Source organism: Coregonus clupeaformis, chromosome 3 (genome assembly GCF_020615455.1).
Source record: "Coregonus clupeaformis isolate EN_2021a chromosome 3, ASM2061545v1, whole genome shotgun sequence".
NCBI classification, from domain to species: Eukaryota; Metazoa; Chordata; class Actinopteri; order Salmoniformes; family Salmonidae; genus Coregonus; species Coregonus clupeaformis.
This window is the reverse complement of record NC_059194.1, coordinates 27771971-27784658: the sequence shown is the minus strand read 5'-3', so window position 1 is coordinate 27784658 and position 12688 is coordinate 27771971. Positions and strand designations below refer to the sequence as shown.

Here is a 12688-nt window from a genome sequence, read left to right as displayed (position 1 = left end):
GTTCATTTCTGTAACTTCTGCAAACTGTAACTTTATTTCACGGTCAATAGTGCTCCCTTTGTATTTGTTTGTAAACTGAAGCGGTGGGTCTCAGCAAATGTAAAAGTTTGTGTTGTGTTTTACTGTTTGGCCTAAAATGTTTTTCCCAATGGAAAAATCTAAATTACAGATTTGATCTCTAACTGGATCCACAGAATCATTAAATAAGCAGAAGATAAAGTAATGCTTTCTCGTCTCCTCAGCAGACACCAGGCCAGAGGAAGGGAGGTGGGTGGAGGTAGAAAATCACACATGACAAAAAAATATATACAAAATCCAGTGACAACCACAGGGTCTTACACCAGCAGGTCTCATCACATCATAGACCATGGTGCAAACATACTTAAATACGTACATACATATTTCATACATACACATACAGTATATAATAATAAAATAAGATAGATAGTTATAAAATACCTATGTACAAATGCATAATCCAGATGAGTCTATCGGGAGACCTAGCAGTAATGGCAGTCAGTGGAAGAGGTTCCTCTCATCTTTTATGGATGTGTGTGTGTGTGTGTGTGTGTGTGTGTGTGTGTGTGTGTGTGTGTGTGTGTGTGTGTGTGTGTGCTGTGGTGTACATGGCACTTACTGTACAAGTGTGTATGTACTGTATGTAGGGGCACACAGAGGATCCCACAATGCTAAAGAATCGTGTCAACAGCCCTTCATCCTCCTCCCTTCTCTTACTAAGTCCTCCCCTCATCTCACCTCAGTCCTGTTGGTGAGGAGGGGTTTTAAAAGTTCAGAGGTCAAAAGTGGAGATGTGTTTGACCTGCCAGGTCTGTGGTGTCCGGCGAGTGCGTCCTGAACAGCTGCGTGAGCGCAAAGACGGAAGAGATGAGCACCGTGCAGCGTTTGGCCAGCAGCCTCACCCCCTCACCCTCTCCCTGCCCCTGTCCATCCCCAGACCCAGTCCCACCGCCAGCCCCAGCCCTGGTTTCAGCCGTCTCCACAGCCCCAACAAACTCCCGGTACAGCCCTACGATCTCCTTCAGCTTGTCCAGAGCCTCCTCCTGGCCCTCATCATCAGCGCTCTGGATCTGACCCTCATTGCGGCAGATGTCACAGCCAGGACAGGGGTGTGTTCTCAGGCAGGCTGCGGAGAGCTGCACAAGGGCACTAAAGCTGTTGGATAAGGAACGAAGCGCCTCCTCCGGAGCCCAGCCCACACGTGTGGCACGCTGGCACCCTGTTGCCAACCGCCGGGCCTCTGCCTGGAGTAAACTCCTCTCAGCCTCTGTCATGGGCAGAGGACTTGCCCCTCCACAGCACGCGGTCGGACCCTCCTCTTGCCCCACGTCTTGGTTTGGGTTGGGTCCCCCTTCTCTACACCCATCCTGGTCTGTTTTGGAGGGTTCTGATGATGGTGGTGGCCCAGCCGTGCCTCTCTCCAGGACCAGGCATAGCTGATCGATGTCCTGCCTCAGGGAGGCAAAGCCCCCCTTCAGCCCTACGTAGCGTTTGTTGGTGAGGGAGCACAGGGCGCCTATAGGAGGCGTTGGGGAGATGGGGTGGGACAGGAGGGGGCTAAACTCTGAGGAGGCAGTGGAGAGGGTGGAGAGAGGGCGAGGGGTGTCCCTCAGCAGGGACAGGATGTTGGGGGAGGGGACAGGGGAGGTGGGGGAGGGCAGGGGTGTAGAGCGGGCTTGTTTGGGGCGCGTGCGTTTGGAGAACTCGTAGATTGTGAGCTCCTCGTCAAAGCCGCAGCCGTCCTCCACGTCGCCGCTGAAGCAGTTGGCGTAGACGGTGCGGCAGCCACACGCCTCGTGGTGGGCCTGGGGAGGGGTGTGCACCAGAGAGTCCCCCTCTAGGGGTGGGCCTGAACCACCCCCTAAACCCACCTCTGAGTGGGGCCTGGACTGGGGCTGCTCTGACTTGCAGGAGCCCAGAAACCCATAGGGCTCAGAGACGTGCGCCCCATTTTCTCTCAGGGTCTGGTTGGGGTGCGACCCATTCGTCCCATTGGCCTCCTTCACACGGGGAGTCACTTCCTGGAACTCTTTGATGGTCGCTATGACGACCTCGGCTCCATCCTCCAGCACTTCCTTCTTCCCTTTACCCGCTGCAGTCTCACCTACTGCCTTGGCAGTGACCTTGCTGACCTCGGAGGCTCCGCTGACCGAAAGACCGGAGCCGTACCCGGATGTGACATCCTCGTTGACAGAGCTGGTGGAGGGGTAGTCCAGGGTGCCCAGGATCTCCTGGGAGCGGGTCATGTACCAGGGCAGGGCCTGGATCCTCCCTCTCAGGGCTGAGGTAGGCAGACGGCCCCCCAGGCTGGACGAACTGACCCTCAGGTCTGAACCTGACCCTGACCTCCCTGTGCTCTCTGGACCTCCCGCTGTCCCTTTAGAGGAGGAAATGGTGAGGGAGGTTGTCAGACTGTGGGGGCCGTCTGCGTTTTTGGGCGACAGGTTCTCATGACTCAGAGAGACCTTCCTCCCGGACTGAGCGCTCCCATTGCGACTGCCCCAGGGGTGGAGGCCGTTCGGGGGGGACACCCCCTCTTTCTCTTTCGGTGAGACCGGGATGGGGAGGACTGTTAGGGGATGAAGAGAAGGAGGGGAAGTTCTGGGAGAGAGTGGTGGAGGGGTGGTAAGGCTTATCCTGATTTCATCTCCTGAAGCCGAACGTGGAATGGGGGACAAGCTTTGCAGCTTTTTCGGGGGGTCCACCCCAACCCCGTTTCGGAACTCACCCTTTAGCATGGAAATCCTATTTGTTTTAGTTTCAACCATGGCTGTCTGCTTGTCAGCAGTGACCAGAACACGATCCTTAGGAAGCACGTTAGGAGTCCCGTTCTCTATCTTAGAACTGTTCTCTTGCTTAGAACCGTTCTCTATTTTAGGCCCATTCTCTTGCCTGAGCCCGTTCTCCACAGCCTGAGGTCCAGCAGGGGGTTGCTGGTTCTTCCGTACAGCCGTGATGAGGGGGGAGGCGAGCGGAGGCCCCCCCGCCCCCGAGGTGACTGATTTAAACTCCATTGTTTCTGGCTCCATGGTGTCTATCTCCAGGAGCCCTGCGTGGCCCCCACGAGCATCCCCATTACAGTGGGCGTATGGACCCCCACGCTTGGGAGACCTCTGGGGGTCTATCTGGGGTTTGGGGGCTAGTTCGGGTTTAGGGGCCAGTTCAGGTTTGGGGGGTAGCTGGGGCTTGGGGGCCAATGGTGGAGGCTTGGTCTTGGCATCGACACTCTGAGTGGAAGACTGGTTTGAGTGGAGCTTTGGATCTTGTTGGGTCTCCTGCTGTTTTTTGTGGTCAGGTGAGGAGTGCTTCTTTTTGAGGGGTGAGGGAGGCTCCCTCTCTGGTACCACTGGCAGTCCGTTCCCTGTGCCACTCCAGCGTTTACTGTGTCTATTATTGTCAGCCGCATCCAAACTGTTTTCTGAGAGAGAGAGAGAGAGAGAGAGAGAGAGAGAGAGAGAGAGAGAGAGAGGGGGGCGTTAAACACTTGAACAGCTCTATACACAGTTACTCTGTCAGTGAAGAAGTCAACAACCCACCTGTGCCATCAGGAGGAACTGGAGGAGTGAACCGCTCCTGGGCATCGAAGAACTCATCGTCTGACTCTGAGGCACTTTCCCTAGCAACAGGAGGAGGAGCGTTAGGGGAAGGCGTTAGGAAAGGCCCGGAATCTCCAGAGTGACTTGATAGACTCTCCTCCCCTTTGTGGGTGGAGCTACAAGCCGCCCTCTTTTCACAGGAGGAGGTGTGGTTGGGGATGATTCTGGGGATGTCTAACTTGTTGTTGGAAGCAGTTTTGTTAGACTGGGCACAGATCTTGTCGATGAGGCGCAGGTCTATGTGACTAGGTATCTTAGAGAGCCGTCTCAGTTCCTCCTCATCATCGTCATCCTCAACTTCCTCCATCTCCTCCTCGTCGCTGGTGGCCTCGGGGGGGCTGGGGAGGTAGCTGCCCTTGGAGAGCTCGGTGAAGTACAGGCACGAGCTGTCATTGCTACGGTAACTCAGGTTGGTGGGGCGTACGGGCGCGGAGGCCGTGCTGCCGGCGGCGCCCACTCTCTGACACTGAGGAGAGGGAGCTGTGACCTCCAGGAGGAACGGGTGGTGGACATCCAGGGTGGTGATCCCCTGAGTCGGCCGTTGGGACCGGAGAGAGGGGCTGTCCTCGCGCAGGGCGACCACGCGAGAGGAGGCCTTGGCTGGGCCTCCTCCTCTGGCTGGAGCTGCAGCGCTGCTCTCCTCCAAGGCAGCCCTCAGAGAGCCACTGGACAGGCTGGAGAAGCTACTGTTGACCCGCGGGTCTGTGTGGTACCAGTTAGTGTCCAGCACCATGTCCTGTTCCACTGTTCCTATGTTAGCTTTACTTCCTAGATTTATCTCTCTTCCTCTCACTTCCCTTCCGTTCTCTTCCTCTACTTCCATGTCCTTCTCTGACGTCACAATGATCTTCACCTCTTGTTTCTCTTCGTCTTCTATCTCAGCTCTCTCTTTCTTTCCCTCCGCTCCTCTCTGCTCCTCCTCTTCTCTCCTCCACCCCTCCCTGTCTTTGCTGGCGGGTGTGTGGCGTTTGCGGGTGTGCGTCGGTGGAGGCTCGGCGGGGTAGTCCTCGTCAGACGAGTCATCGGAGTCACTACAGCAGCGGGACACATAGCCTGGGAATGACAAAAAACAAAAACGTTTTTTTCTCAGTTACATACATTTTACTATACTAATAATAGTAGTCTCAAATGAATATGTTTGATCTGTATCAACTATCCATACTGGCTGATATCCACGCCAAAATAAATAGTATGATCAATGCCAAAAATGAAAAATTATAGTTAAACATTGATGCTCACTTGTCAGCGATTCATAGCAAACTCCCTCTATAACGGCGAACCTCCCTTCACACACACCTTCCTCAGCAGGTATCCTGTGCACCCGCACCTTGGGGCGTCTCAGACGGAACACACACACTCTGGGGTCCACCAGGAGCTTGCAGTAGCCCCCCAGTAGACACGCCAAGTCTTTGGCTGCCAGAGAGTCCATCAGTAAGGCAAAAGGCTGGAGAGAGAGGGGGAAGAGAGACGGAGAGAGAGAAAGAGGAAGAGAGAGAGAGAGAGAGAGAGAGAGAGAGAGAGAGAGAGAGAGAGAGAGAGAGAGAGAGAGAGAGAGAGAGAGAGAGAGAGAGAGAGGGGAGTAGGAAGAGAGAATGCATGTTGTATTTTCCATCCAATGTATTTGTGTGTAAACTAAGCGTAGCTATGAGCAAACATGTGTGTCTGAGAGAGTGTGTGTGTGATCTCTGTGTGTGTGTATGTGTATCATATACAGTGTAGTGAAAGTATTCAGACCCCTTGACTTTTTCCACATTTTGTTACGTTACAGCCTTATTCTAAAATGGATTAAATCAAAACATTTCCTCACCAATCTACACACAATACACCATAATGACAAAGCGAAAACAGGTTTTTATAAATAAATAAAGACATTATTTACATAAGTATTCAGACCCTTTGCTATGAGACTTGAAATTGAGGTCAGGAGCATCCTGTTTCCATTGATCATCCTTGAGATGTTTCTACATCTTGATTGGAGTCCACCTGTGGTAAATTCAATTGATTGGACATGATTTGGAAAGGCACACACCTGTCTATATAATAATAATAATAATAATAATATGCCATTTAGCAGACGCTTTTATCCAAAGCGACTATATAAGGTCCCACGGTTGACAGTGAATGTCAGAGCAAAAACCGAAGGTCGAAGGAATTGCCTGTAGAGCTCCGAGACAGGATTGTGTCGAGGCACAGATCTGGGGAAGTGTCCCAAAAACTATTTCTGCAGCATTGAAGGTCCCCAAGAACACAGTGGCCTCCATCATTCTTAAATGGAAGAAGTTTGGAATCACCAAGACTCCTTCCTAGAGCTGGCCGCCCGTCCAAACTGAGCAATCGGGGCAGAAGGTCCTTGGTCAGGGAGGTGACCAACAACCCGATGGTCACTCTAACAGAGCTCCAGAGTTCCTTCCAGAAGGACAACTATCTCTGCAGCACTCCACCAATCAGGCCTTTATGGTAGAGTGGCCAGACGGAAGCCACTCCTCAGTAAAAGGCACATGACAGCCCGCTTGGAGTTTGCCAAAAGGCACCTAAAGATTCTCAGACCATGAGAAACAAGATTCTCTGGTCTGATGAAACCAAGATTGAACTCTTTGGTCTGAATGCCAAGCGTCACGTCTGGAGGAAACCTAGCACCATCCCTAAGGTGAAGCATGGTGGTGGCAGCATCGTGCTGTGGGATGTTTTTCAGTGGCAGGGACTGGGAGACTAGTCAGGATCGAGGGAAAGATGAACAGAGCAAAGTACAGAGAGATCCTTGATGAAAACCAACAGGACAACAACCCTAAGCACATAGCCAAGACAACGCAGGAGTGGCTTCGGGACAAGTCTCTGAATGTCCTTGAGCCCAGCCAGAGGCCGGACTTGAACCCGATCGAACATCTCTAGAGAGACCTGAAAATAGCTGTGCAGCGATGCTCCCCATCCAACTTGACAGAGCTTGAGAGGATCTGCAGAGAAGAATGGGAGAAACTCCCCAAATACAGGTGTGCAAAGCTTGTAGCATCATACCCAAGAAGACTTGAGGCTGTAATTTCTGCCAAAGGTGCTTCAACAAAGTACTGAGTAAATGATCTGAATACTTATGTAAATGTGATATTTCAGTTTTTTATTTTTAATAAATTTGCAAAATATTCTAAAAACCTCTTTTTGGTTTGTCATGATGGGGTATTGTGTGTAGATTGATGGGGGGGGGGACTATTGTATCAATTTTAGAATAAGGTTGTAACGTAACAAAATGTGGAAAAAGTCAAGGGGTCTGAATACTTTCTGAATGGACTGTACAGTGTGTATGGTATCCTACCTTAATGTCGTGCAGTGAGATGCGTAGCAGGCTGACTCTGTCCGACTCAGAGAGCAGCTCCACTCTACTGATGCTGCTGAAGTCTACCAGGGTGGACACCATGTTGAGCTTGTGGTTGACCACCTGACTCAGGCCGTAGCGCGCTCCCACCAACAGACTGACCAGCGCCTCCCGGTCCTGCAACTGGGGTGGAGGAGGACGGAGAAGAACAGAGGGGGAGGAGGACAGAGGGGCAAAGATAAAGGGGGATGGGGAGAGAGAGGGAGAGGAAAAAGAGGAAGAGAGGTAGGGAGAGAGAGAGAAAGGGAAGAGGGGTGAAAGGAAGAAGGAAGTAGATACAGTCTGAGATGCATACTGAATCATCACAGGGTGAAACGAGGCCAGAATGGGGGTGGTCAATCCTGTCCAGCCAATAACAGCTCTCTAAATTGGGGCAGAGTCAGAGAATGATTGACAGCTGTGATGATCCTTTGTAAGTTGTTTCAAACACACTAACCATCATGGTGGCTGTGTAGGAGCGGCCCCCGTAGGAGATGAGCTCTCCAAGCTGGGTGAGGTAGGCCAGCCGGGCCTGAGTGGCTGAGATCACCTGGGAGAGAGAGGGAGAGGGAGAGGGAGAGGGAGAGGGAGAGGGAGAGGAGAGGGAGAGGGAGAGGGAGAGAGAGAGAACGAGAACGACAATGACGACAACATTGACGACAACAAGAAAAAGGTATTGCACGTATAATCTCTCCCTCCTTTCTCTCCCCTCTCCCTTTCCCCTTCTCCCTCCCGCCATACCTTCTGTCGTGGCTCCAGCAGTGAGTGGATCTTCTTGAGGTGGTAGCTGATGGCTTTCCTCAGGTCCTTCTCTCTCATGTTACTGAGCAGAGTGGGAGAGATGAAGCTGTCCAGACCAAACTCTTTCCTGTCACAGTACACACAGGAGACAATATCAATGTTTGTTTGTTTGTGTGTGTGTGTGTGTGTGTGTGTGTGTGTGTGTGTGTGTGTGTGTGTGTGTCTCACGTGATGCTCTTGATAGAGGTCCGGGTGGAGCCTATGCTGTCCAGTCTCTCGTGCATGTGCAGGGCAGCCAGACGCAGTGCAGTGTTACACTTCATTTCCACCGCAAACCTCTCCTGTAGAACGTCCCCGACACTCTGACAACACAAACACAGACACAGAGAGCGTTATACACACACATACAGCATTATATATACACACAGCATGAAACACACAAACACACAGGCAGAAAGATACACACACAAGGTATGAAACAAATTGTATTTCCTCTACAATAAATCACACTGACACAGGTTTGGCTATAATCCCTCCCTGTGAAGTACCGCCGCCATACATTATATTTTACAGCGAAGGCTGCAGCAAAAGCGAACTCCTTTGTCGACCACGTGTGCGCGATTGGCTAGGGAACGACGGCTGGCTGGTGGTAAATTCGTTGATATGTTCATATGGGCAGAATATTGTATAAAATAAATAAATACAAATGTGCTGCATTAGTTGCCTTCCTTTTAGATAGAATAAATAAAACAGGGTTGGGCGAATAACTTGAAAAATGTCATCCATAAGCCTACTTATGCACATATAAAGAAAAGTTATTTAAACCTAATTCATTTTCTTTCAATTTGCGCCATATAATCTAATTATCGATATAATAAAACTAGGCCTATGATATTTCCTTGATATTTCCTTGATATTTCCTTCCGACCACTTATGGGCCATCAGCGAGACAAAATCTTGATGAGTCTATGAGATGGTGCACTATTAATGGCAGCACCGCTTTATCAAATGTTCATCTGGATATTTTACGCTACGCAGTGAATACAGTTTCCAAAATGATACACAAATCCAAAATGATGTATGCGATTGCAATATCGAATGCTTCTAACCGAAAGAGTAACCTAACTTCTGTGGTTCTTCAATAGGCTATGAGTATAGTAGACTAATAGACCTACTTGTTGGATGCGCATTTGGTATCCAGCTGTTTAGCTAGGCATACTGGTATTGTTGACCATCATCAGCAGATCCAGTCAAGTGACAAACAGTTTTGTGATATGGAGGCGATGCAAAAACATCCAGTGCGGGAAAATGGTGTTCGGAAGAATGTCCAGAATATGTTGATGTCCTTTTCGTTGTGCCAGTGAAGTTGTGATCCACATTGGATCCAATCCAATACCCCTAAATTTATGTTGATCATCTGCTATTGTCTGCTTGATTTACAACAAGGTCTAGAAGATTTAACAGAGAAAGCAAACGGGACTAAAATATTTACCAGTATTCTGCCCATATGAACAAATGTATTTTAGGCCATAGCCTAAAGAACTGCTACATTATTTAATGAAATAGTCACATTGTTTCACATTCTTTAATAAAAGACTCATAAACAGAAACAGGCAATAGGCTACAGCTCGCTTCACACTTTCCCCGCCAAATAGGCCTAAAAGGAAACTCGACTTATCTCAACGATGTTGAGTTCTGTACGCAGCGCAGTAGCTTCCAAATAAAGTTTTACTCTACAAAAAGACTCGTAAGCTCCTCCCTGTAAATAAACTCTGATTCTCAGCCGAAGGAGACTCCTCTATTACAGCCAACACTGCTCACCTGTGTGCAAGTTAAACAGGGTCTCATGGCTATAAGTACAGGTGAAAGTATAGGCAGACTAGTTACAGACACTAAAGATGGTAGTCTAGGCCTACAGCTAGATGTGGCTAGCTGCTCACCTGGAGGAAGAGGTACTCGAAGGCGGTGGGGTCTTCCTGTAGCAGCTCCAGGGGGTCTCTGGGAATGAAGCACACCCTGAACAGACACCTGTAGTCATGGCTGCTGTTCTCCTTCTTCTGCACCACCTGGAGAAACATTCACATTACACAGGGTTATATTGAGGTGACCAAGCACATGCATGTTACACAGGGTTATATTGAGGTGACCAAACACATACATGTTACACAGGGTTATAGTGAGGTGACCAAACATTGCTGGAAATTAATTGGTAGATATTGTGTTACATTTGGCTTTTTAAGCCAATAGTGGCTAACCAGGGCTGGGAAAATGTCAATGTGGCTTTGATTGGACAGTAGCCGGGAGCTTTATGTTTATGACAGTTTACAGTAGCTCACGATCTACCTTTTGGAGACCCGTGATTTAGAGATAAATATTGTTTGACTGACTGCACTGGTTACACAGGTTGGATGTGTGGGTGAGATGTGTGTGTGATTGCATGTGTGGGTGAGGTTGCACGTGTGTGTGTGTGTGTGTTCTCCTCACCTTGTGTATAAGCTCATCCTCGTGCAGCAGCAGAAGCTTGGTGATACTGTACTGCTGTTCCAGCACCAGAGAAAAGTACTCAATACAGCGGATAGACAACTTGTCCTTCAGAGTCAGAACGATGTCCTGCAACAAAACAACACAGTTAGGTATTTTGTATCGTTTTGTTGTCTTAATGTTGCTTGACAACTGAATACTTGTGTTAGCGCTAGTGGGCTACTGAGTCATGCAGACGACACAGGTTTACAAGCATGAGTGATATTTGTAGGTAAAATGTTAGACATGTTATATCCGTACCTTGATGGTGGTGGTAGCGTCGAACTTGAAGGCCTTGGTCTGTCCGTTCTCCAGGTAGACCTTCAGAACGTTGGGCAGAAACAGAAGAGAGTTTCCCTGCAGGAACAAGAGAATAAGAGAATGAGAGAGAGAGAGAGAGAGAGAGAGAGAGAGAGAGAGAGAGAGAGAGAGAGAGAGAGAGAGAGAGAGAGAGAGAGAGAGAGAGAGAGAGAGAGAGAGAGAGCGGGGAGAGAGAGAGAGAGAGGGGAGAAAGAGAGAGAAAGAAAGAGAGAGAAAGAGAGAGAGGAGAGAGAGAGAGAGAGAGAGAGCGAGAGAGAGAGAGAGGGATAGAGAACACCAGAGAGAATGTGTGTGAGGTCCTGACCTGAGTGTGACCGTTGACGACCACTTCCTCTGCGAAGCGCACTTTGATCGGGTTACTCCTCAGACGAGCCCTCTTCTCCGCCGACATGATGGACGACTTAGGACCCTGACACACAGGAAGACAACGTTATGTCATCATTAACACACACACATTCAAATATGCACACGCCACACACACACACACACACACACACACACACAGACAGACACTTACTGTCATGTGCCTTAAGATTGTCATTGTGACAGAGTCCTCCAAGTCCCTGAAGAAACACAGAGACAAGATGTTTCTGTCCAGCTGTCATGTGTGCATTTTCACTACACTGACATTTGACCTGACACGCTCAAACTCACACTCGCACAAGCACACATGCACACACGCGCGCGCACACACAATCACACAAATGAAAGTATGCTTTCAGAACTGGATACACTGGAAGGGAGTCCCAGTAACCTGACTACCTACTCTACTGTCTAGTTATAATATAGAGACTGAGAAATAGAGGGAGAAAATTGAGTAAGGGACAGAGGGAATACAGAGAGAAAATACAACGTTAGTTACCTGGTGATGTCTTGCAGCTGTTCATAGCTGAGATCATCTACCACCAGGTCATTCATCTGTAATACCTGGTCTCCAGGGTACAGTATGCCATCCGCTGGGCCACCTACACACACACGTGCGCACACACACAGAAGATAACATTTGTTATATAATTCAACACAGTCACATGTGCTTACAGTCGCTCCCCTGGGGAGGCAGGAGGGGTTAACATTATTACCAGCCTCTCTGCCAGCCTCTCTACCATCCTCTCTACCAATCTCTGCCAGCCTCTCTGCCAGACTCTCTACCAACCTCTCTGCCAGCCTCTCTGCCAGCCTCTCTACAAGCTTCTCTGCTAGGCTCTCTACCATCCTCTCTACCAACCTCTCTGCCAGCTTCTCTGCCAGCCTCTCTACAAGCCTCTCTGCCAGACTCTCTACAAGCCTCTCTGCCAGCCTCTCTACAAGCCTCTCTGCCAGACTCTCTACAAGCCTCTCTGCCAGACTCTCTGCCAGCCTCTCTACAAGCCTCTCTGCCAGACTCTCTACAAGCCTCTCTCCCAGGCTCTCTGCCAGCCTCTCTACCAGCCTCTCTACAAGCCTCTCTGCCAGCCTCTCTACAAGCCTCTCTGCCAGACTCTCTACAAGCCTCTCTGCCAGACTCTCTGCCAGCCTCTCTACAAGCCTCTCTGCCAGACTCTCTACAAGCCTCTCTCCCAGGCTCTCTGCCAGCCTCTCTACCAGCCTCTCTACAAGCCTCTCTGCCAGCCTCTCTACAAGCCTCTCTGCCAGACTCTCTGCCAGCCGCTCTCCCAGGCTCTCTGCCAGCCTCTCTGCTTGCTTTGGTTGGTTATTTATACTCATTTGTCTTCAGGCCAGAGAGCAGGACAGAGGCACAGCAGTTTCTCTGCTACCCCCTCTCTCTCGCTCTCTCTCTCCTTACACACCCACACCCCCCCACACACACAGCAAAGCCTGCCCAGCAAAGCCCTGTCCCTGAACCCACTCTCCATACCACTGACAGCAATATGGCACTGTCACACACTCACACCACACTCACTCTCTCGCTCCCTCTTTCACAACCCCAGGTCTGCCAACCCCTTCTGTGCTTTGTGACAACGCTGTCAATACCCTGATCCCTACAATATTGGACAATTCTGGACACAGCTCTGCAGAGTGGGTTACTAGCTGGCACAGCCACAAAGTCATAAAATCTGATTTTAAACCTAACCCTAACCTTAATCCTGACCTTAACCACACTTCTAACCCTAAGAGCCAATTTATCCTTGATCCGAAAATGTGGTCGGAG

At 49.9% G+C, this 12688-nt stretch overlaps 1 protein-coding gene across 2 annotated transcripts in view; it reads right to left on the bottom strand.

Moving 5' to 3' along the window:
• Positions 1 to 565: 565 nt before the first annotated feature.
• LOC121543490 (FERM and PDZ domain-containing protein 1) overlaps positions 566 to 12688 on the bottom strand; it is a 33813-nt gene continuing 21690 nt past the window's right edge. The window contains exons 5-17 of one of the 2 annotated variants that reach the window (XM_041853375.2): positions 11402 to 11504; positions 11057 to 11102; positions 10844 to 10948; positions 10480 to 10575; positions 10183 to 10308; positions 9639 to 9764; positions 7927 to 8060; positions 7699 to 7825; positions 7415 to 7507; positions 6919 to 7101; positions 4854 to 5058; positions 3555 to 4667; positions 566 to 3436 (exon numbers count right to left, since the gene is read on the bottom strand). In XM_041853375.2, coding sequence (XP_041709309.2) covers positions 798 to 3436; positions 3555 to 4667; positions 4854 to 5058; positions 6919 to 7101; positions 7415 to 7507; positions 7699 to 7825; positions 7927 to 8060; positions 9639 to 9764; positions 10183 to 10308; positions 10480 to 10575; positions 10844 to 10948; positions 11057 to 11102; positions 11402 to 11504 — 5096 coding nt within the window. In that variant the 3' untranslated portion in view covers positions 566 to 797. The remainder of the gene's footprint in view (positions 3437 to 3554; positions 4668 to 4853; positions 5059 to 6918; positions 7102 to 7414; positions 7508 to 7698; positions 7826 to 7926; positions 8061 to 9638; positions 9765 to 10182; positions 10309 to 10479; positions 10576 to 10843; positions 10949 to 11056; positions 11103 to 11401; positions 11505 to 12688) is intronic. The other variant, XM_041853384.2, reaches the window with a different exon arrangement.